The 25,222-nt window shown below is 38.6% G+C and overlaps 1 protein-coding gene across 2 annotated transcripts in view; it reads right to left on the bottom strand.

Annotated features, from left to right (window-relative positions):
• VSIG1 (V-set and immunoglobulin domain containing 1) overlaps nucleotides 1-22,330 on the bottom strand; it is a 34,856-nt gene extending 12,526 nt beyond the window's left edge. Inside the window, exons 1-2 of one of the 2 annotated variants that reach the window (XM_050777403.1) lie at nucleotides 22,066-22,330; nucleotides 8,419-8,582 (exon numbers count right to left, since the gene is read on the bottom strand). In XM_050777403.1, coding sequence (XP_050633360.1) covers nucleotides 8,419-8,582; nucleotides 22,066-22,114 — 213 coding nt within the window. In that variant the 5' untranslated portion in view covers nucleotides 22,115-22,330. The remainder of the gene's footprint in view (nucleotides 1-8,418; nucleotides 8,583-22,065) is intronic. The other variant, XM_050777402.1, reaches the window with a different exon arrangement.
• Nucleotides 22,331-25,222: the final 2,892 nt, after the last annotated feature.

Raw genomic sequence — 25,222 nt, 5'->3', positions numbered from 1 at the left:
GAGAAACTCATTATGTAGAACATAAATGTCTGATGGGAAACCAAAACTATCATTTTTTTAACCATTTTGTAAACTTCTTAAAATTTGAATTTACCTTACCCAGTGAGACTATCTGGTTTCCTTAAATGTTCAAATGTTCATGCTCCTTTTAGACACATCTACTCTTTTGGATAGACAAATTTGGGTTTGTTTTGCTTATTAGAAGCAAAGCAGAAAAGCATCTTAGAAATCATCTGCTCCCATCCCTTTATAGTGGTGTTGTGAAGATGAAACTAAGAAATCTAGTAAAGGACCTTGGAAGTGCTCAGCCAGTGATAGCTACCATCTTTCTCTCCATGTGGCAGAAGGCAGAACTGGAATTCTGTCATTTAAACAAATAAGGCATCTCAGACCCAGAGAGACTAAATGACCCATCTAAAGCCACAAGGGCTCATTTATTATTATTACAACTTATTAAACTTAAGATCTGGATTCTAGTTACATCTCTATTAAAGAGCATAGATACTTAGATCATAATGGCAACTGTGGGATCAGCATGATGTGGTGGAAAGGGTCCTGGTCTAGGGGTCAGGTGACCTGAGTTAGTCACAGCTCTGCCTCTCACTGTGACATAGTTAGGGGAGGTGGCCTCTAGTCATGCCTCCATGGCAACCTGCTTTTAGATAAGAAACAAAGTTATTTAATCTCTCCAACCTCTACTTCCCACATCTGAATGAGAAAAGAGAGTAATGTTTTATGTATGATATGTATTTACCAAGTATAGGCAGTTAAGTTGATTTTAGTTAGTATATAAATGAAAACTTACAAATTTGAATGTGTATTAGAAAGATAAATATCTAGCACATTAAATCTAAGACTTCCTGAATATTGTTGCATAGGATAGATTAAGGTAGATTTTTAAAAGATTTTAAGAAAACAAGTCAATACGGAGAATAACATTAAATAATAAATAGTGCTGGTGATACATAAATATGACAAAAATCATGTAGATGGTACATGAATGACTGAAGCTTGGTAATCACCGGATTAGGTAATTCCTGAGGTCCCTTCATAATACACACCTTCTATGTACATATTTTGTTAGTTTCACGTAAATGTATGTTATTCAAGTGATTGTTATTGTTCAATAAATTGTATTGTCTTAGTCTGGTGAGACTAATATTTTCATAAAATCTACTGGAAGGCCTTACAATTCATTTAATTCACTTCCCTCACTTTACAGAAGAAACCAAAGCCCAGAAAGGTTAAAAAATAAAAGACACAAAATTGACAATTGAGACAGATCTGGGATCCAATTTTCCCAATTCCTTGTACTGTGGGCTTTACCTTAATAGGCCAATAAAAGAGGGAAAGCAATTAGAAAACTAAAAGATATTGTCTAGATGAATTCAAATGTATTCTCCTTTAAGCAGAAAGTCAATATGTTTCGAAACTAAGGCAGAAAGCTGGATTTTGAGGGAAAAATCCCAGGAAAAGAGTACATTTAAAGAGAAAACTATTTGTTTCTCTCCCATTTTTTCTAACATCAACATGCTTTCTTGCCTGCATTATAAATGCAGCCATTTATAATTCATTCATTCACACGTACTGAAATCACAAACTCTTGCCCCAGAATGGTCTTGTTTGACTTCCAAACGAGAAAGCCAGGATTAACTCAAGGTATTCAAGTGGAACAGGAGGAGGTTCAACACATCAGAGGATTACTTTCATTTGAGTTGACACCCATGCTATCAGGCTTTCACTTTCACTAGGCAGCATGGGGCTTATTTACTTTCTAATTGGCAATTTGAGGTCTTGTTGTTTCTTACCTGGAGTTCAGCCTGCTGTCCATCAAGAGTGCCCTTTACAGCCTCAACATCTGGCCACTTCCCCTCCTCCTAAGAAGACTGTGGACAGTGTAAAACATCAGCCCTGTTTTATACTGATGCTTGATGACATCACAATGAGATAGAACATCAGTCCTGCCTGAGGCCCACAGCAAGTCCCAGAGGATCCAGGTGAAAAGGACCTTATTTCTGTAGAGATCACGAGGCCAAAATAGTGTGTTTTAGGCCAGAATTAGGATATGAAAAGAAGTAAAAGTGTTCACTGTATCCATGTGTCCATGCCCACTGTAAAAGTCCCACAGTTGGGCATGAGTCAAGGTGAAATGAGTATGAAAGCAATGAGGCCCTGAAACCTTACCTATGAAAAAGACCTTTACTACCTTTTATATGCTAGCTCCTCATGCTGTAGTCTAATACATTTCGCCCTCTCACAATTGACACTAAAAGGTATTAGAGACAGAAATAAGGGTAGTGAGGGCTAACAGTGGAGACCTAAAAGAACCAAGGCTTTGGCTTCACAGTTCTGTGTGAGAAGTAAAGTACCTGGGGGTAGACAGCAGCAGCCAGACACATACATGGAGGGGCTTTCTGTTAGGGGGAAGTCCACACAGTCACACTGTCCTTGTAAAGAAAAAAAGAAAGAAGTGTTTTCCTGAAACTGCTTATCTAATCATATAGGAAGGACTACAACTTGATTCCATTTTCCATAAAAGAATAACTCTTTTAAAAATCAAAGCTGAACAGTGGCCAAAGCCCGGCCCATGATCCTGTGTGGCTTGTATACTTTTCAAAGAAAGAATATTATCAATTTGGACATCAAAGCAACGGAGGTCCAGAAAAAGCCCCGGATCTTCAACGGGCCACATCTTTGGGTGGGGGTGAGGAGGAGGTGATTTTTTAAGGAAATCCATCCCAGTGTTCCCTTAAAGGGTGCTTGTTAATTTTTTACCCACTTGCACTTTGTGCTTGGGTTCATGGTAGACTGCCCTGCTTTCTCCCAAGGTCCTCTCTGCCTGCCCCCTGGGTGATACTAGAGGCTGATGGGTGGAGTCATAATTGCACAGTAATTATAAGACCCTTGTGAGATAGTTTGATTTGCGGTTTCTAAGGTTAAGGGGCCTTCAGGAGCCTGATGGATATTGGAAATATGGGAAATGGCTGGGAGGGGCTGGTAAGTAGTGGTAAGATCATAACAGATATGGGGACTGCAAGGAACTGAAAAGTCAACGTAAACAAGGCATTCAAACTGTTGAAACAAACAAACGAAGTACTGGGCAGGCTGACTGAAATACATCCACTGGCCAAATCTGACCCAGAGGCCTGCGGTTAGTGAACTCGAATTCATCCTTTCCTAATACAAAAAAGGACAACGAGGCCTCAATAGAGGGAGCAATTTTCCCAAGGTCACACAATTTACAGTCAGACCTGGAATTCAGACCACCTGATTCCCACTGAATATATTAAGACGGCACTCATAGTCCTTCTTAAGGTGAGAAAGATGATTCCTGGGCAACCTTCCCTCTTCGGGGCCATTCCATTCCCCGCTCCAGCCCAAACTTTCTCCTGCCAATTGCTGCTATTTATTGGCATGGTGCTTCCCATGCTGAGTATGTTCACCACATGATGCCCTCAACATTTGCCAGCTGCAATTGTAGGCCCCTCAGTTCCTTGCAGAGCAACCTTTCCCTTCCTACTGTGCCAAGTTCCTAGTCACACAAGGCCATGCAGCTGGGAACCAGATTTGTCCTAAAAGACTTTTTCCTCAGCTTAGTGACACTGCTCTCTAACTAGAAGCATGGAGCATAAACGAGAAGGGTTGAAAGAATTCAGTTTGCTTTCTGTTTCAATCTGAGTTGGAGTTAGCTTCCAGAGCTGCTTTCGCAGACTCCTTCTGCGAATGTGGAGGACATGGACGTCCACAGCAAACCACACATTCTTTCCTTTCCAGCTTCTTGCTTTCTTGTACTGCTGATAGAGGGGCTAGCCGTGGGGTAGGGAAGGGGTGTGCAGGTATAAGGTGGCAATGGTCACAAGCTCAGAATTGTATTCGGACTATATTGGAGGCAGGGATGGCATGTGGAAGAAATAGGATACCAAAGAAAGACTCTCTTGCTTCCGAACCAACTCTCTTACCAACCTGCCATTTGCCTGGGTATCTACCATTTGAGTTGCTCCTTTTGGAAGAAGGCATGGAAGGTCCCTGATTCAACGCATTCTTTAGAAGAGAACAAAATAAGCTATCACTAGTCCCTAACACCTTACCATGAGATTAATTTATCAGATTTAGCAAAAAGTGAATGGGACACAATACATAAATTTGATGGTGGGGCAAGGAAGAACTTGCAGTATTTCTCAGTAGGGGTGACACTGGCATTTTGGGCAGACAATTCTTTGTTGTGTGGCTCTGTCGTATGTATTTCAGGTTGTAAAATCTGAGAAGCCAGAGAACATAAGAACACTAGGTCCTGGGAAAGAAGTTGTCCAAGTTGTTTATGAGACTGGCAAAGGGTATTTTTCACTGTGAACATTCTTGAAGAATAAGTATTGTCTGAGAGATTCATGCTAAGTAGAGTCAATGCATGCTCTGTTCATGGACAGGTAAGGTCTCTGTATGCAGTGTTAGCATTAACAGGCTGCATGGAAGATAAGGCCATCTGCATGACCAGAAAGGCAACAGACCACCCCAAATTTCCATGTTAGCCTGCCCATACCTGGCCTAGAGTTTTCAGCTGAGATTCCCTGCTGAGGGATTGACTATCTAAAGCTGTTCTTATTTTCTGAGAGGAATGTTTCTCTGAGAGAAGAACCATGTTAATGAATATCCTGGCCTTCTTAGTGGGAAGACCTGTGGGATACTTCAGTCTCTATTTGCCACAGGGGATAGTCAGTAAGAAATAACATCAGCCCCTGGGTATTGAGGAATACCAGGCCTCAGAGTCAATTGCTAATCTAACACAATGATTTCAGGAGAGGGAAGATGGGACTACGGAAAGAGCTGGCCACTGCCCTGATCAGGGCAGTAATAGGGTCCTGAGCCTTTAGGAAGAGGCAGAAGAACTCCAGACATGGATGCGAGAAGGTAAACTCAAGACTGTCCCAGTTTTGTCAGGGGTTTGTGCTGATCTTGATTGTTACCAAAGTCAGACCCTTCCATCCCATTCCTAAAGCTGGTGTCAGTGCCCTGGAGTCTCCAAACAATGAAGAAGTCCAGTAGTACACCAATAAGTGTTCTTACCTGAGAGGTCCAGCTACATCTTCCCCGAGCGTCTCTTGCATGCGTCATTTTTAGACACTGACTGACTGCCTTTTCCTCCATACCCTCAGTACTGAGGCACGAGCTGTGCTGTGTTTGAGCAGAAATGGGTGGATCTGAGAGCTGAATGCTATACAGTATACTGCCACATCAACCCAGGAGTTGAACTGAATCTCTCAGTGTGACCACTGATGTCTGGCAACATCTTAGTCCCATAAATCACAGAATTGTCTAATAGTGCAGCAGTCTTTTTATCCTCCCATAAATGTTCCACCAGCAATCCCTAGATTAACATACAACATGCTCCACAGAATTGTGAATGTTTTCAAAGAGGAAACAGTCTTGAAATGGAGACCAATTCCCATTTTGAAAAATACCACCTCAACACAGGATGTCTGCAACCTCTTGGTTGAACAGGCTGTCAGTTCAGGGATAAGAAGCAGGCAGAGAAAGGGCCTGGGCCCTCCCTTTAGCCACAGTGACCTGGTAAACAGTGGAACTCGAAGCTGATCTTGGGCTAGGATGGCCCTGAAGAGCTCTTTCCCTGTTCAAGTGTATCTTCTTGAGCTAGGCTCCCTAGTGCCCATGACTCAGTCCCTCCAGATCACCAGGGGTATGGAGGAAACAGGGATTTTGCAAAATCGCCGTTTTATAAGTGATGATGCCAATTTTAAAAGCTCGCATGCACTGAATGCTTACTGGGTAGAAGGCTTCCTAGTGCTTCACAAGCATCATCTCATTTAATCTTCATATTAAACCTATGAGATAGGTAAGTAGCCCCATTTTAAAGATTGGGAACTGAACAACTGAAAGGTCAAACGACGTGTCTACCAGTCGTTTGATCACCCAGTCAATAAATAAATGGCGGAGCAAGAACAACTGACATTCATCAGGAGGTTTCCACTAGGACTTCAAAACTACTCATCTGGTAAAGCAGTGAGAAGCCCATGCCAGCAGGATGTGGGGAGACGGGAAGGACTCCAGTTCTCTAGAAGTAGAGAACTAAATATGGTTGTAATGGGGATCTGGCTAGCATAAGCTAAAGCAAGACAGGAAAATAGAAGGAAGATAAAATTTGCCTTTGGGGGATGGTTTTTATTGCTCCCAAGCTGTGGGAGCAATAAAAACACAAAAGCTTGTCTTCTATGAGGCTAAGGCCCAGGCGTAACACAGGTATCATGCAGCTTTACGATCAGAGAGCAGGTTTTGCCTGATCCAGCCGCTCAGTGCAGATGCCTTCCTTTAATGTGGACATTGCAAAAGAGTATATATCTTAAATTACTTGCCCCACCTGTAACTGACATTTTGGAGAATGAAGCAAATGGCAAGTAAATAAGCTACTCAATAAATATTTATTTGTGAACAGATTTTTTTTAAGTGCTTCAAGAGATGTTCTGGGCTCAGGCCACACTCAATTCAATCACCATATCTTCTTCCCTTGCATTTCCTGGTATAGAAAAAGCTCATTGCTGGTCACAAGATCCTTCGGCTCTGCAGCTCCCTCCCAGTTCCTCACTAGACACACAGTTCAACCAAGAAGTGGCCTTGTAAATCCCAATGTCAGAGGAGGCATAAATAAAAATCTGTAGTTTTTGAACTGAGACTGGCCTTGCCCAGCCTTCAGGCAGTTTAGAACATCTTGATTTGAGTATCAAGCAGAAAATATTTAAAAATACATTGGCGAGGTCTCTCTAAATCCAGCCCCACCTGGCAAAATGAGAAAGATTTCAAGCCTACAGATAAAGAATGTGTTGAAAAGACTATTCCGGAAATCGAACTTTAAAAAGGAAGAAAGGTCATGTGATTATTGTCATCTACAATCTAACAGAGCATCCTGCAAAAGAAGGCAATAATTTCTTAGTTGACTCCTACATACAAGGCCTTGGGTCTGGACATTTTGGGTGATGCAAACTGGTAGAAGCACTGGTGGTGGTGGTGCTGCTGTGGATGATGATAATCATAATAGTGTTTACAACGGATAAAACTTATAGGGCTTTATATTTTTCACATGCATTATGCCAGTTGATTTCCCATGGGTATTGCTGATCTACCATATTTTAAAGAGAGGTACAGAGTGATTCAGATACTTGTCCAAGGTAACCAGTATTGAGCAAAATTGTTTAACTTGGACTAGAGAGTGGCATTGATGGAATCTCCCCCTGTACAGCGTTTCCTGCTAAACAAATGCTCAGGATTTGTAAACAGAGGACTCAGCACCTCCGAAGGACTAGTGATGGCTGAAGTGACACTGGCCAACATGTGGCTCCTCTAAACTAATGCCTTCCTTCTTCTCCACCCCTGTCCCTAGGCCTCCCCCAGCCTCCTCAACTTGCTTTCCCTCTATCTTTCTACTAATCAAAACCTTTCCTTTCCTTCAAGGCCCAATTCAGCTGCATCCAACTACTCCAAACCACACTGACTTGTCTCTTCTCTAAATTCTGCTTTGGGTCATGCAACCTTTTGAGAACCTGAAGAAAGCTACAGACCTTTTCCATCAAGAGATATGTGTAGGCATGCATGGCATATGTGCTCACATAAACATGTGCGTGAGCACACAGGCACACACACGCATGTGTGCACGCATGCGCGCGTGCGCACGCGCGCACACACACACACACACCTTTGAGTATACAATTTGAATCCTTGGGCTAAAGAAGGAATTTCCCTCAAGGCCTGATGAAGGAAACCTGGGAATAGGCAGCTTGCATGTGAAATTATTCTCTTCCCCTGACTTTCAACCCACCCTTTTCTGGCAACCTCTTCCCCCAGACCCTATGCCTACCCACTCCATCCCCTGTCCTCTATCCTTACGCTGTTCTTGATGAACTACACAGGGTTCATCACTACTATGGCCCTTCTTCACCCATCTGGGGAGTCTCGTTCTGTCAGGCCTCAGTCTAGCACAGTGAGCTAGTTCACTTGACAGTCAGATGCTAGATATTAAATTTGGCAGAGATCTGTAGATCAATCAGGACTTGGATTTGAACTAATTTCTTCTGGAAATAATAGGGAGATAAAGGCGGAGGGGGAGCCCTTTCAGAATTACTGTTCATTTCACCTATGAGAAGAACCATTTCTGTCTTTAAAATACATGATCCACTTGATGTGGGCCCACACAGACCTGAGATAATGGGTTATAACTAAATATGAAAAGAGGACAAGAGTTAAGTCACTTAGATGATGATCTTCTCTATACAGCTATCTTCAAACTTTTGTATCTGAGATTCCTGCCACTACTGTCACTGGCATGCCATTCTTTCACATTTCACGTTTTTTCTACCCCAACAGTTTTCAGTCAGAACTACAAAAGGGGAAGAGTTTAGGAAAATGTGTCCTTACAGAAACTGGCTCCATCTCCTTCTTATGGAAGAAAGACCACTGGATGGAAAGCTGGTCTCGGGAGGCCACAGTGGTGGTATAGATGCAGACGAGAGTGACATTAGATCCAACAGTCACGTTCACGAAACTGTCTGGGATGGTCACTTGCACCACACTAACCTGACCTGAAAAGATAATCATAAAAAAATAGTACATACTCACGTTCTGATAACACTGTTTCATCACAGAACACTTACAAAGACATCTTATTTGAAGAATCCAAGGTGAGGGGGAGAAGGCAGAATAAATCATACAAGAAAGCTGAGCTTTCTTGGGTCTCACTGGGGTAGGGGGAGGGGAGTTTCTAACAAATTATCATATGAAGATACTCAAATTCTAGATGATGGTGAGGTAATAACACCGAACTGAGAATTTCTTCTGTATTAAGGGCAGCCTTACACAGGTTCTTAAAGTCTTGTCCAGGGACCCAAAACTGTCTGGGAGTATAGAGAACAACTGACCCAGTTTTCCCAGTACCAAGGGAATTCCTTGAATGTGGGACTTATAGTTTTAAAATCGGGTAAATCTCAGGCAAAACATGTCAGTTTCTTTTTTGGGTCCTCAATAATTTTTAATTGAAATTTTTATTTATATATTTGTAGATTCACGTGCAGTTCTAGGAAATAAGACAGATCTTATGTTTACTTTACCCAGTTCCCAGCAATGGTAACATTTTGTAAGATGATGGTATACTATCACAACCAGGATACTGACATTGATAAAACCTATCAACCTTATTCATATTTCTCCAGTTTTATATGTACTGCTGTGTGTGTGCACATGCACATTTAATTCTATATTTTACCATGTGTAGATTTGTGTATTCACCACCACAGTCAAGATACTGAACAGTTCCATCACCACAAAGACCTCTCATGTTGACATTTTTATAATCACACTCACCTCCATCCTGCACCTCATTCCTGTCCTAACCATGAACAACCACTAATCTTTCATTTCTAAAATTCTGTCATTTCATAAATGTTATATACAAGGAATCATGGTAACATTTTGGAATTGATGACTGTTTTTACTCAGCATAATTATCTAAAATTTCACCCAAGTTGTTGTGTGTATCACTAGTTTGTGTTTTTTATTGATTTGTAGTACCTGATGGCATATATGTAATACAGTTTGTTTAACCATTCATCCATTTAAGGACATCTGGGCTGTTTCCAGTTTTTGGGTATTGGATAAAATTCCAGTGAACACTCAGGTACAGATTTCACATGAACATAAATTTTTCTTTCCCTGGCACAAATGCCCAAGAGTGCAATTGCTAGATCATATGTCAGTTGCACATTTAATTTTATTAAAAAAAACCAGCCAGGCTGTTTTCCATAATGACTGTACCTTTATACATACCCCCCTCCAAAAAAAAAAAAAAAAAAGGATTCAGTTGTCCTGCATTCTTACCAGCATTTGGTGTTGTCACAGTTTTCTACTTTAGCTATTCTGGCAGGTATGAAGTAATATAATCATTGTGGTTTTAATTTGCATTTCTCAAATAGATAATGATGCTAATTATCTTTTAATGGGATTATTTGCCATTTGTACATCTTCAGCAAAATATTTGTTTATATCCTTTGATCATTTTCTAATTGGATTGTTTAGTTTTTTAATTATTGAGTTTTGAGAATTCTCTATATAAACTAGATGCAAGTCTTTTGGGGATAGAGAGTTTTATTTCTTCATTTCCAATTTGTAGGCCTTTTATTTATTTTTGTTGCCTAACTGCAGTGGCTACAACTTCCAGTACTATGTCGAATAAGAGAGATGAGAGTGGACATTCTTGCATTGTTTCCAATCATAGGGCAAAAGCGTTCAGTCTTTCACCATTAAGTATAATGTTGACTGCAGGTTACTTGTAGGTGTTTTTATCAAGTTGAGGCAATTCTCCTCTGTAGGGGGTTAAATTGTGTCCCCCAAACAGGTAAGTTCAATTTCTAACCTCCAGTATCTGTGAATGTGACCTTATTTAGCAATAGGGTTTTTGCAGATGTAATTAAGAATCTTGAGATGAGATCATCATTGATTTAGAGCGGACCCTAAATTCAACGACTGTTGTCCTTATAAGAAAATGGAGAGGGAGTCTTAACACAGAGACACACAAAGGGAAAGGCTCAGTGAAGACAGAAGCAGAGATTGGAATGATGCATCTACAAGCCAAAGAATACCGAGAATTGCCAGCAGCCATCTAGGCAAGACTTATGGCACAGATTCTCCTTCAGAGACCTCAGAAGAAACCAACAGTTTGATTTAAAACATTTGGCCTCCAGAACTGTGAGAGAATTCATTTCTCTTGCCTTAAGCCACCCCGTTTGTGGCAATTTGTTACAGCAGCTCCGGGAAACAAATACACCCTCTATTCCTAACTTGCTGAGTTTTAATGATGAATGGGTATTGGATTTTGTCAAATGCTTTATCTGCATCAGTTGATATGATCATATTTTTTTTTCTTTAGCCTGTTGATATGGTGGATTACACTGAATGCTTTTTGAATGTTGAGCCAGCCTTACAAACCTGAAATAAATCCCATTTGGTCATGGTGTATAATTCTTTTCATACATTGTTGGATTCAATTTGCTAGTGTTTTGCTAAGGATTTTTGTGTCAAGGTTCATGAGAGAGATATCAGCCTGTAGTTTTCTATTTTTGTACTATTTTTGTCTGGTTTTGGTATCAGGATAATACTGGCCTCATAAAATGAGCTGGAAGTGTTTCCTCCTCTTCTATGTTTTGGAAGAGAATGTGTAAAACTGATCTTAATTATTCTTTAAGTGTTTGCTAGAATTGTTTGCTGAAGCTATCTAGGCCTGGAGATTTCTTTTGTAGGAGCTTTCAAAATTATGAATTCAATTTCTTTAATGGTTATAGAGCTATTCAGATTATCTATTTCATATTGGGTGAGTTCTAGTAGTTTGCTGTTTTGGAGAAATTGGCCAATTTTTTCTAAGTTGTCAAATAAATGAATGTATAGTTGTTCATAATATTCTCTCATTATATTTTTAATGACTGCAGGATCTATAGTGTTATTCCATATTTCATTTCTGATATTAGTGATTTGGATCTTAACTCTTTTTATTGGTCTTGCTAGAAGTTTGTCAGTTTTATTGATTTTTTTTCAAAAAAAGCAAATTTTTGTGTAATTTATTTTTCCCTATAGTTTTTCTATTTCAAGTTCATTGATTTCAGCTCTTTATTATTCCCTTCCTTCTGCTTGCTTTGGGTTTGTTTGTTTGTTTATTTATTTATTTATTTATTTATTTATTTATTTTTGAGACGGAGTATTGCTCTGTCGCCCAGGCTGGAGTGCAGTGGCAGAATCTTGGCTCACTGCAAGTTCCGCCTCCCAGGTTCACACCATTCTCCTGCCTCAGCCTCCGAAGTAGCTGGGACTACAGGCGCCGCCGCCACGCCCGGCTAATTTTTTGTATTTTTAGTAGAGACAGGGTTTCACCATGTCAGCCAGGATGGTCTCCATCTCCTGACCTCGTGATCCGCCCGCCTCGCCCGCTCGGCCTCTCAAAGTGCTGGGATTACAGGCGTGAGCCATCACGCCTGGCCCTATTTTGGTCTTCTTTTCTAGATCCTTGATGTAGAAATTTAGATTACTGACTTAAGACCTTTCTTTATTTCCAGTGTAAACATTTAGTGTTCTAAATTTCTCTCTCAGAATTGCTTTAGCTACGTGGTACATATTTCAATATGTTGTGTTTTCATTTGCATTCAGTTCTATGTATTTTTAAAAAATTCCTTTTGAGATTTCCTCTGATCCATGGATTACTTAGAAGAGTGTTGTTTAATTTCCATGTGTTTACTTTTCTGCTACTGATTTCTAGTTTCATTGAATTGTGGTCAGAGAATATACTCTGCATGATTTCAATTATTTTAAATTTGTTTAGGTTTGTTTTATGGCCAAGCACACGATCTATCTTGGTGAATTTTCTATAGGTGCCAAAAAAAAGTGTGTTCTGCTGTTGTTGGGTGGAGTGTTCTATACAAATAGATATAATTTAAAACCACTGTGGATAAACCAATATAAAATCATAAAAATATTCAATAAATATTCAATATTAGATAAAAATATTCAATTAGATCAATTAGTTGTCTTTTTCAGATCTTCCCTATACTTACTGATGTTCTGTCTAGTAGATTTATCAGTTTCTGAGAGGGAGTATTGAAGTTCCCAACTATAATTGTGAATTTGTCTCTTTCTTCTTTTAGCTTGATCAGTTTTTGTTCATGAATTTTGAGACTTAGTTGTTTGGTGTGTACCCATTAAAGATCATTATATCCTCCTGCTGGGTTGATCCTTTTATCATTAGGTAATGTCTCTCTTTTTCTCTTTTAACTTTCTTTGCTCTGAAGACTACTTTATCAGATATTAATGAAGCTTCTCCAGATTTTTGAAAAATTAATACTTATGTGGTATGCCTTTTTCTATATTTTTACTTGCAATCTTCCTATGTCATCAAATTTAATGTTAGTTTCTTGTGAGTAGCATATAGAATAGTTCCCACTTATTCCAGGGAGATACATTCCAAGATCCCCAGTGGATGCCTGAAACCATGGATAGCACTGAACCCTGTGTATACTATGTTTTTTTTTCCTATACACACAAACCTATGATAAAGTTTAATTTATAAATTAGGCACAGTAAGAGATTAACAATGATAACTACTAATAAATAGAACAATTATACCAATGTACTGGAGTAAAAATTATGTGATTGTGTTCACACAGTCACACTCTTTCTCACAAAATATCTTATTGTACTGTACCATGGGTAACTGAAACCTCAGAAAGTAAAACCACAGATAAAAGGGGACAACTGTAATTGTATTAACATTAAATATAATTGTTTAATGTAATTATTGATATATTAATTCTTGTTTGCTATTTTATTATTTGTTTGGTTCCTTCAGTTATTATTCTTCTGTTTCCCTTTTCTTGCTTTTCTGACAGTTACTTGAGCATTTTTTATGATTCCATCTTGACTTATTTGTAGTGTTTTAAAATATGTATCTTTGTAGAATTTTCCTAGTGGTTTCTCTGGGTATTTAACATTCATATGTGAGTCATAACAGTCTACTTATATCAATATTTTACCACTTTGATTGAAGTGTATAAACCTCACTTCCATTGAGGTTCCTTTACCTTCCCCACTTTTAAATATCATTGTCTAGAGTGTAAAATGGTGTTATAGTTTCAATTATCAAATATGATTTATAGAACTCATGAGTTAAAAGATAGTCTACTTTATGTACTTACATTTCTGCTCTTTCTGTTGTCCTTTCATCCTTCCTGATTGCTCTTTATCATTTACTTTCTGCTTGAAGAAATCCCTTTAGCTATTTTTTAACAGTATATCTGCTAGCAACAAATCTTTTTGTTTTCCTTCAACTGAGAATTTAATTATTTCCCCTTAATTCCTGAAGGGTAGTTTCACCAGATATGGATTCTATTTTCTGTCATCTCTGCTCTTCTATTGAGTCCATCAGCAAGTTTTTCATTTTTGTTATTTTATTTTACCGTTCTATAATTTATATTTTTTTGGGGGGAGGGGACAAACAAGCCAGTTTTATTCAAAAATAAGTCCAAGGGGGGGAAAAAAGAAAATTGAGAATGAACCTGTAGATTATAAGGGTCTTTAGAAAAATAGTAGACAATCACAGAGTATGTATTTTTTTAAATTCTTGTTTTTAACTTAATTTTTATTTTTAATTAATAAATAATTATTGCACGTATTTATGGGGTACAATGTGATATTTTAAAATATGTATACACTGTGCAATGATTACATCAAACTAACATATTCATCACCTCACATATTCATCTTTTTTTTGTTTTTTCTTTTGTTTTGTTTTCAGACAGGGTCTCACCCTGTCACCCAGGTTGGAGTGCAGTAGTGTGATCTCGGCTCACTGCAACCTCTGCCTCCCAGGCTTAAGCAATTCTCCCACCTCAGCATCCCGAGTAGCTAGGACCACAGGCGCGTTCCACCAGGCCTGGCTAATTTGTGTGTGTGTGTGTGTGTGTGTGTGTGCGCGCGTATATTTTTGGTAGAAATGGAGTTTCACCATGTGGCCCAGGCTGTTCTCGAACTCTTGAGCTCAAGTGATCCGCCTGCCTCGGCCTCCCAAAGTGGCAGGATTACAGGCATGAGCCACCATATCTGGCCTACTTATCTTTTTATTTTTATTTTTATTTTTTTCATAGCAAGAACATTTAAAATCTATTCTTTTTTTGAATAGGTTTTTGGGGAACAGGTGGTGTTTGGTTACGTGGATAAGTTTATTAGCGGTGATTTCCGAGATTTCGGTGCCCCCATTACCCAAACAGTGTACACTGTACCCAATGTGTAGACTAAAATCTTATGCTTTTAGCAGTTTTGAAATGCACAATACATTATTATCAACTATGGTGATCTTGCTGCACAATAGGTCTTAAGAACTTATTCCTCTTGTCTAGCTGGAACTTAGTACCCTTTGGTCAACTTCTCCCCATTTCCCACTCCCTCCAAGCCACAGTCCCTGGTAACCATTCTACTCTAATTCTCAGTTCAACTCTTTTAGATCTCTCATATAAGTGAGATTATGTGGTGTTTGTCTTTCTGTGTCTGCCTTGCTTCACTTAGCATAATGTCCCCCAGGTTCATTCATGCTGTAGCAAATGACAGGATTTCCTTCTTTCTTATATTTTTATAACTTCTTTTTCTTTTCTGCAAGTTTCCTTTTTTTTTTTTTTTTTTTTTTTTTTTATTATTATAAGATAATGTTAATTGATTGTTGAAGCATTTTTATAATGGCTACTTTAAAATCCTTGTCAGATAATTCCAACATCCGATTCATCTTAATGTTGGCAGTAGTTGCCTTTTCTCAGTTGAGTTGTGATTTACTTGATTCTTGGTATGACAGATGATTTCTGATTGAACATTTTGCCTATTATGTTAGGAAACTCCTATTTACATTTTTTATTTTTGCAGTCAGTCACATTATTTATGCTTCACATGCAGGTGTTGGCTTACTTTTGTGGTCTGCTGTTCTAACAGCAGTTTAATTTTCAGTATTGTTTTGCTCTTGTTTATCGGGTATCACTGATGCTGACATTTGTCCCAGATCATATCGCCTGAAGGAGCAGAAAGGATTCCCTAGGTCAGGCTTCCAGGTGTCTCTCAGTGAGGGTAGGTATGGTGGGACACTTCTACTGGTGCCCTGCACTGTTGGTGTCTCTATGGGTAGGGGAGAACAGTCATACACTCACTGAGACAGAGCCTTCCCAGACTGCGCCGCTTGCCATCACTTTATGCCTCGTGTCTGTTCTACCTTCTCACCTCGATATCTCTGGGTGAAAGTGGGGCATCTCAGGCCCAGGGAGAAGGCGAATACTTCTTTCGTCCACTATTGTTGGTGGGGTTTTTGAAGATCCCCCCTTACCTGTGGTGTTGGGCCCACCTGATGTTGTCAGAGGGACTCTAAGGGAGGAGTAAGCTTACCTGGGCTGCCCTCTGTTGTTCAGTTGGGTATCAGGAATGGCCAGGACTAGGTTTTTTTTCTTCTGTTGGGTGGGAAACAGGATACCCTTGCTTTTTGTTTTTCCCTGGGTCTCAAACCAGTTTGCCTTCTTCTTACAACCTTTCAGAGTTCTCCCCTGGTTGTCTCTTGCATTATTTCCAGGGTTTATACTTGTGCTTAGCAGGGAGGAACAATGAAAAACAGGTCTGTACCACATGTCCAGACCAGAAATCTCCCTCAGTTTTTAAGAGTGTAAAATTGTCCTGAGACCACAAATTCTGAGAACCGTTGGCCTTACAGAAAGGTGAAGTAATTAAGCTTCCCATAGGATTTGGAGGACCACCGAAGGGCTCCCTACCCACATCCAGCCTGCCACTACACTAAAATTCTCGGTTCTATATGAGCACTTTCCAAAGGGCTATTTTAGGTGATGGCACTTTGGGGAGCACTATACAGTCACTGGCTCATCTTATTAACTGGTTACTATCCACTGCAATGTCGAAGACTATAAAAGTTCTCCAGGATGGGACATAGGATTGGCAGGCAAGCACTGGAAGAGAAAGTCAAGTTCAAGAGACGATCTCTATGCTGCCCCAGCTGCCTGCAGGGTCACAGAGGGTGGTGGAGGATTGAGGGTGAAGGGATGAGGATACAGAAATTATGAGAGATTCAGAGGAAATTTCATAGAGGGACTAATTCCTGTCCATCTTCCCAATTTTGCGTACCCAAAGACTTATTTATTTCATATTTTTCTTACTTAAAGACAGCAGTCAGACAAAAAGAACTTAAAGGACTGATAAACACTTTTAAAAAGTAAAAGAAAAAAAATCATTGTACTGATTACTCTTGGTTTCATGGATTCAATATCTGTGTTCTCTGTCACAGCCAGGCCACCTGATCCAGCTGCTTTCCTGCCAGAAGCTGGCTGTTTACATGGCAACCAATGCACTGATAAATTAAGTAAAGTGCCTGAATGCAGACACGAATGCAGCACTTTTTAACTCCATAGTTTCCCACTTCCCAATATTCTCCTCCCCATGCTTTCCTGGTTTCCATAATGCCTCCTCCAAAAAAGAAATTGGCTTTCAGAAAGCAGCTAATCTTTCCAACAAAAACTTCATTGGAGAAAGATGGTTCCATCCCACTCTCAAAGAATCCATTTCATTTATCCTGGAAGTTAGCTACATCTCTGGCTGTGCTTAAATGATGACTTCCAAATGTCTTTAAAGTGTCCAAAATAAAAATGATAAAACTGGGGATTTGGTAGCCCTTAAAGTTCCCAGACTTATTCCCTAAAAACAGAGATTTTAGAGATATTATTTGGCCATAAATTCTGTTCTCTAGTTTGGGACCCAGTATCTGTTACGAGATTGGCTAAGGGTGAGAGTTTATGAACAGATAAGGCAAAACAATAAACAAACCCCCACAAACCGCCTTTGAAGACCACTCTTGGAAAAAGTACTTTATGGTAGAGTACACACAGTACTCACACAAGTCAAGCCATGGAAGAGGTTGTGGAGCCTAGCAACAAATATCAGTTGAGCACCCATTTTGTGCCACAAACAGTGCTAAACACTGGGGAAACAATAATGAACACGACAGACATAATCTCTGCCATCCCTCAGTGCAGCAGGAAGCCATTTACAGCACAGATGAGAATAGAGGTGAATGAAAATCAAGGATTTGGGAAATATAAATCTGACTCGAACATTTCCAACATTTTAAATATAGAAGATATATAAATGTGTATCTAATTAGAAATCTGCAAAAGTTTAATAATATCACCTTAGAATTAGGATGGTAATTTCAAATTTTAAAGTGAGATAATATTTTTTGAGGTATTACACATTGTCATGTAAATAAGTAACAATTGGCAAAGCAAAACCTCCAGACCGTTTTATCGCCCAGATTCCCAATTCTTAGCACATAACCAATTAAATTCTGAAGAAAAGATGGTTTTCAGACATTGTCCAACCATGATATAGTGATGATATGCTTCAGAGCTAAAAGTTATATATTTCCAGATGAACCTTTTTAAAATGTCACATCATTCAGTTAGTGCACATTACCTAAAACCTCTGAGCTCACCCTTACAGCACTGTCCAACAGAACTTCCTGTGATGATGGAAATGTTTGATCTCTGCACCATCCAATTCAGTAGCCCAAACAGAATTATTGAACACCTGAAATGTGACTAGTGAAACTGAGGAACTGACTTTATAATTTTCATTAATCTGAAGTGATTTAAATTTCGATAGCCACATGTAGACAATGGACAGTGCAAATTTAGTCCTAAAGTGGAGGTGATTCTCTGAGTGTCAGGGAAAGAATTTCCCTTCTTTTGGATTAAGTCAGTCTAAGTTGAGAAATTATTTAAAAATTGAATAAGTCAGAAAAATCACTATATCAACAGGACTATGAATAAACAGCAAAGTAAAGATTAGTATCTGATTTCAACAAAACCCACAAACGCAATGTCCCTCTCTGACATGACCAAATTTAAAAATAAAACAAAAATGTATATGTGGTTGAAATATGTGTAATCTCTTTTAAAAGCCAGTGCTTATTACTGAAGAAAAATAATCCAAGATGTACACACTTAATCAACATTTAAAAAATATTTTTAGGCTGGGCCTGGTGGCTCATGCCTGTAATCCCAACACTTTGGGAGGCCAAGGCGGTGGATCACCTGAGGTCGGGAGTTTGAGACCATCCTGACCAACGTGGAGAAACCCTGTCTCTATTAAAAATACAAAATTAGCCGGAGATGGTGGTGCAAGCCTGTAATTCCAGCTACTCAAGAGGCTGAGGCAGGAGAATCGCTTGAACCCAGAAGGTGGAGGTTGTAGTGCGCCGAGATCACACCATTGCACTCCAGCCTGGGCAACAAGAGCTTAACTTCGTCTCAAAAGAATATATATATATATAAAACATACATAGTATATAATTATATATATTATATATTATATATAAAATTATATTATATTATATATTATATATAATTATATTATATATATAATAATATAATTTATATTTATATAATATATAATTTATATAATATATAATTTATATTTATATATAATATATAATTATATATAGTATTTTATTATTGTTTTTGTTTTTATTGTATAGTAGATATAATATCATATATAATATATGGTATATATAGTATATGTTATATATTATATATTATATATGTTATATGTCATATATAATATATATTATATATGTTATGTTATATAAAATATATATCATATAATATATATTATATGTCATGTTATATCTATTATATATTATATATAATAAAACAAAAACAATACATTTATAATATATCATATATACATTATATACATTTATAATATATCATATTATATATTATATATAATTATTATATAAGATATATAATTATATATAAGATATAATATATAATATATAATAATATATAGAGAGAGATATAGAGAGAGAGAGAATGTCTTGCATTTTGGTAGTGATTGTTCATTCATTTATTTAATGCCTACAATGTGGCAAGCATTTTGTTTACAGAAGGATTATTATTCTCCTAATATACCACAGCAAAATATCCCCCAAATAGCCATATTTAATCTGATGCATTTGAAGTGATTTAATTTCCAGCAACTTCATGCATAATTGCTTCATTTTGAGTTAGGAAATAATATAATCAAATGATCACCCACTTTTTTGGATTTGACTGCAAACTCAAAGTTCAAATACATTACTCCTTTAAAATGCATAGCATATACCTCCAGAAAATGAAACCCACATTAACATATCTTTCTAAGAGGTGACTAATACATATTTCAAGTGTCTAAAATGATATGCATAAATTTTTTGGAGAAGAAAAGTTTGATTAAAACTCATTTTCCTGAATTAGAATTTAACCTAAGAATTCCCAAGAAGTCATTGAAAATATTTTGATTTAAGCAAAATCTGACCTGTTTAGTCATACCAAAATCGATTTTAAATATGTATGTGAAAATCGTGTCTGGATGTTTGGAATTTGGGAAAGTAATTCATTCTTTCAACAAACATTTACTATGTATCCACTATGTGTTAGGCACCATGCTTAACACCAAAAAGTGACATTCTCTCCAAAACAAGTCCAGGAAGAGCATCAAATTGCACATTGATGGAAACATTATCAGTTGTCCAGAACAACTGATGAACACTGCTAATGACAGAAATAGATTACTAAAGTGATCCTTTCTCTGACTTCAATACATATGAAAGCACAGCAAACGACAATAGAGCATACCACAATTTGCTGTACTGACACTGCCATATTTCGCTTTGGGCCAACTAGATAATATATGTATAGATATATAGTGTACACTATATGTCAACAAAATCAGTTATATAGTAACTTAGGCAGAACACTCTTAAGTATTTATTGGTCACTCTGATTGGGCCTTGTTCTAAAAGTCACAATCAAATAAAATTCCTGACGTCATGCTAAACAATGTTTTAAACAATAAAAAAGTATACAAGGAATAAACCCAATTTTTAAAATGTAATATATACACCTGCAAATAAAAGAATGATATTTCACCCAAATCTGAGTAGTAAAATTGCAGACGATTTTTATTTTATTTTAAATTTCCATATTTTGCAACCTTTCTGCAATGACCATGCATTACATTTATAATCAGTAAAAATTACATGTATGTTAGGTACGGTTAAAAAAAAAAACTGTTCTTACAACCGTTCCAAACCATGTGTCTAGTAGGGGCCAGGGCAAGGCCTCACATAGGGAAACAGGTATGATCTCAGAGGGCTGATGCAGAAGGCCCAGGGGTCGACCCAACTGGCTAATGACTGGAAACCCTTTAAGAAGAGACAAAAACTTTCATATCTAAAGTTAAATTTAAATTAATATGCCTAGGGAGAAGGGAAAATAGGAACATGTGTTTCCAGCTCTAGGGCCTAGTTAGGTCACTGAACAAATAGAGTGTTGCCTTCTGGTGATATTTAAGTCCATAAAACATCTATGCTTAATCATTTAGTAATGAACATTTAAGGAACTATTTCTAAACATGAGACCATTTTGAAAAGTAACACTTTTTTTCTAATTATAAAAGTAGCATAATGTTCTTCGTAGAAAACCTAGGAAGTATGAAAAGCTGGGAAACAAAATTAAAATTATCTATAATTCCATCACCCAGAGGCAACCACCATGGCACTTCAGTATACAACCTTCTAGTAATTTATTTTAGGCATATGTGTGTATCCTGCGTTTTCACTTAATATTTTATCCTGGGCATTTTCTTATGTCATTAAATATGCCTAGTAAACCTCATTCTAACAACTGCCTAATATCACTAATGGCTTAAAAATCCTGTTTTTGGATAAACAATATTATTGTATTTACTATGGACCTAACTTATAAGAACAGATGCAAAATGTATCTGATAATTTGAAAAAACTAGCCAAGGGATTTTCAGAATTAATGATCTCTCCTGGATCTAACTAACATCAGTATCTTGATTTCAAAATTGATTTTCTTCTGTTCAGATCCCTAAAATCACCCATATTGTGCACCATAAATCACTCACATATTTTGCAAAATATAGTCTTAGGATTGGAAAACCACAACTCCCTAAGAAATATTAGACAGTAAAGCACTCAGTAAAGTTCTGTTCTTCCCACGTGTAAGCCAGGGCAGGCCCTTCAACCCAGGCTCTGCCTGCTGGAGCAAGGCAAGTCAATCACTGAGCTTAAAGGAAACACTAAAGTAAAACAGAGACAAAATTATCCCTAGCACAAACTTTGGTTTCTGAGTAAATTCATTTGTTCACCTTTCAACCTAAGTGAAGTAATACACTGTATTTTTTTTTCTGAGAAAATTTTCATTCAGAAGCTCCATAAAACAATAATATTACAGGCTTACGCCCCTAATATATCAGCATGGCATATGTTTGCTAAGCAAAAGTTCTGAAAATTATGTAATTCAGCATACTAATCACAATTCATTTGAAGTACAGGAGGGGAAAATTCTATGTAAAAATGTGGAATTTTTGTTTAAAAGGAAACTCTGTTTCCAATTATCTTTGGTGGTTCGGAGATCATTTCCTTACCTGCAAGGCAGCTTAGGATCAGAAAGACCTTCCAAAATGCGAACACCATTGTGTGGAGGTTAGTTGAGAGCAGCAGGTGCCAGTAGCTTGCCTGGACTAGGCTGAGTCTCAAATTGGCTTCTTCGATCACACCGAGGTTTGCCAGGCTTATCTGCTGGGCATCACCAAGCAAACATGCCTCTTTGGGCTTACTTATTGCGTATAGACCTTTCTCAGAACAGATTTGTGTTTCTTTGAAACACTTTTCATGGGGCGTGTTTCCTTGATATATTTGCTACTGTGTTAATAATAAACCCACGCATTTAAATTATTCAAGCTCCTTGTACACAGATTCTCTAAGTCTCATTGTTTAAAATCAGTCTTGCTAAAAAGTTGTACTTGGACTGGGGGATATGGTTTAAAGACAGCCTATGCAAATAAAAGTTGGCAAGGCTAATTAATTTCAAATATTTCCACGAGTCTTACAGAATTGATTCACTAACCTCCTTTTACAAATTAAGTTATTAAATTGGTGCTATATCGTTTCCTGGGGAGATGGGGTTCATGGGAAAGGCACAGGGGTGATGAAGCTAAAAAGCATTCATTTCTGCGCGAACAAACTCTGGACATGTTACTCTTTTTTGAAACACTGACAGTTGTCACTACCCTCCACCAAAACTAGCAGTAGAATGATTTACATGCTTATGTCTGTCGGGTTGGAAACCTTATAGCACATTTTTACTAACATAATTTTGCAAAATCAAGTTAGTGAATACGTGCTTAAAGACTTCCATTGGAGACGTCTGAATTTTTGCAGAATTAAATTACTCAATAGATGCTATAGGGTTTCCTTAGAAATGGAGGTTCACCAGGAGGGCATGGGAGGCTCCACAGGTAAGGAACTTTCATGGGAACATGAACTTTTAGTAGTGTTCCTATTATGATTAAGTTACCCAGAGAAACCTACGGACTTTCTGTGGCTCTTCCTATGTGATCTCTAAGTCCTATCATTTCCATCTCCACAGAGACTTTCAGATGTGTTCTTTCTCCAACCTGCTGCTTCCATCTCGGTCCAGGTACTCAGCTCCTCACTCCTGGCCTATCATAGCAGCTTCCTAAGTGGTATCCCTGACTTCTTCCACCTTCATCTTGTGTGCCAGCCACAAGCCAATGCTCCAGCCCTAATGAAGTATTTCCAATAACACCATAAATGCACTATTTCATCAAATCCAAAGTCCTTAATATGGATTCCCGTCCTTCCAAGATCTGATCCTCACCTCATCTGAACTTTAGCCACATTAACTCATGCCCCTGAAAAAGTATGTCAAGATTTTCTGCCTCAAAGTGTTCAGTCACATGAAATGAGTGCAAATTTCAAGTGATATGTTTCATGAACTTTAATTTACAGGAAATGTTTGACCCCATCTTACTTTAGCCATGCCAATCTCCCACTGCTTCTTAGAAAGCCATTATGCTTCCATCAGGCCTGATTCATCCTTGCAGCAGCCTATCCTGTCCATTCTCATGTCTGATGCCAAACATTGGCTCCAGGTGATTTCCATCACTATTTAGAATTTTCTTCTTCCTCCTCTTACTATCCAAGTATATTCTTAGCATAGATCAGTCATACTGTCCTATGTGAGAATTTCAATGAACCGACATACCACCCTAGCATAAACTTGCATTTTACTTAAAACCAATATCCTACAGCTGACCATTGATTATTCTCCAGTAGTTTCCTATTTATTAACTGGTCTCCCTTAAATCTAGTCGCTGTGAATCCCTCCAGGGCAGTAACCATGTCTTATACAGGCAGTTCCCAACTTTAAAATGAGTGTGTCCCAAGATGTAGTGGTAAACTCGTTGACTGGAAGCAAGAACTCCTGCAGAAGCAATGTCTCACTGTCAGGCATGTAGCATGTAATCTAGCACTGGTTTGTATTCTGCTACTGGGCCATATAAGGCAGTGGAGGGTGAAGAGGAACAGCAGGTGACAGAGAAAGAACATTCCTTTCATTTCCCAAGATATGAGTTGTGCACAAATCAACAATTTTCCCCCAAATAACTATTGCGTGTCTCTGACATCCGCCTTCTCTTCTGCCTCCCACCTTCATGGCCCCCTGGCTCTTGGGTCCCTAGTTTGCCCTAAGGGAGAGTCTCATTCCCCAGAATATCTCATGCTCCAAAATTACTTTTTCCTTTTCATCCCTATTCCTCCCAGAAACCCTACCTTTCCCCTGTATAAGCAGACAGCAGCTCCATGTTAGGAAGGGGAAAAAAAATTAGTTTCATTGAACATTCCCCAACCTGTTTGTGCTATTAAAAATACAATGCTGGCCGGGCGCGGTGGCTCACGCCTGTAATCCCAGCACTTTGGGAGGCCAAGGCAGATGGATCATGAGGTCAGGAGATCGAGACCATCCTGGCTAACACAGTGAAACCCTGTCTCTACTAAAAATACAAAAAATTAGCCGGGCGTGGTGACGGGCGCCTGTAGTCCCAGCTACTCGGAGGCTGAGGCAGGAGAATGGCGTGAACCCGGGAGGCGGAGCTTGCAGTGAGCCGAGATCACGCCACTGCACTCCAACCTGGGCGACAGAGCCAGACTCCGTCTCAAAAAAAAAAAAAAAATTGCTTATTTTCCTCAAATAAATCTCTGACCAGGAGGATTAGGCAATGCAATAAAGAGAAATAGTCTGAGGGAGAAGATTTTGCAAAGGAGGACAACTTGTAGGGTGGGCCTCTGGCGATCCATACCACCTCTTCTCAGGCTTGGTTCTGCTTCGATTTCTAAGTCCACCAAGTCTCTAAAAGACCCACAGTTTTCACAATGCCTCCCACCCTGGAACTAATACCCGCATTTCCAGTGGTGAGGAGCTGGAATGGGGAGCGAAATTTTAAGTCTGGCGTTTGTAAGCCAGAGACTTCCTGTGTTTCCTTCCGTGCCCCATAGGTGATTATAGTAGAGTGACCATTGATCATTAAAACTAGGACACTTTTGAAAGTGAAAGGGGCACTATTAGCAATTACCTGGGAAAGACAGCATAAACAGTGACAGTGCCAGACAAACCTGGGTGTCTGGTCACCTACCCACAGGGGATTACTAGGCACAAAGTAGGTGCTAAGTAACAGCTTGCTAATTAATTCAGTATGCCCGAGTTGGTTGGCCCTAAGATGA

This window comes from Macaca thibetana, chromosome X (assembly GCF_024542745.1).
Source record: "Macaca thibetana thibetana isolate TM-01 chromosome X, ASM2454274v1, whole genome shotgun sequence".
NCBI classification, from domain to species: domain Eukaryota; kingdom Metazoa; phylum Chordata; class Mammalia; order Primates; family Cercopithecidae; genus Macaca; species Macaca thibetana.
Note: the sequence above shows the minus strand (reverse complement) of the source record. Positions and strands in the feature narration are given on the sequence as shown.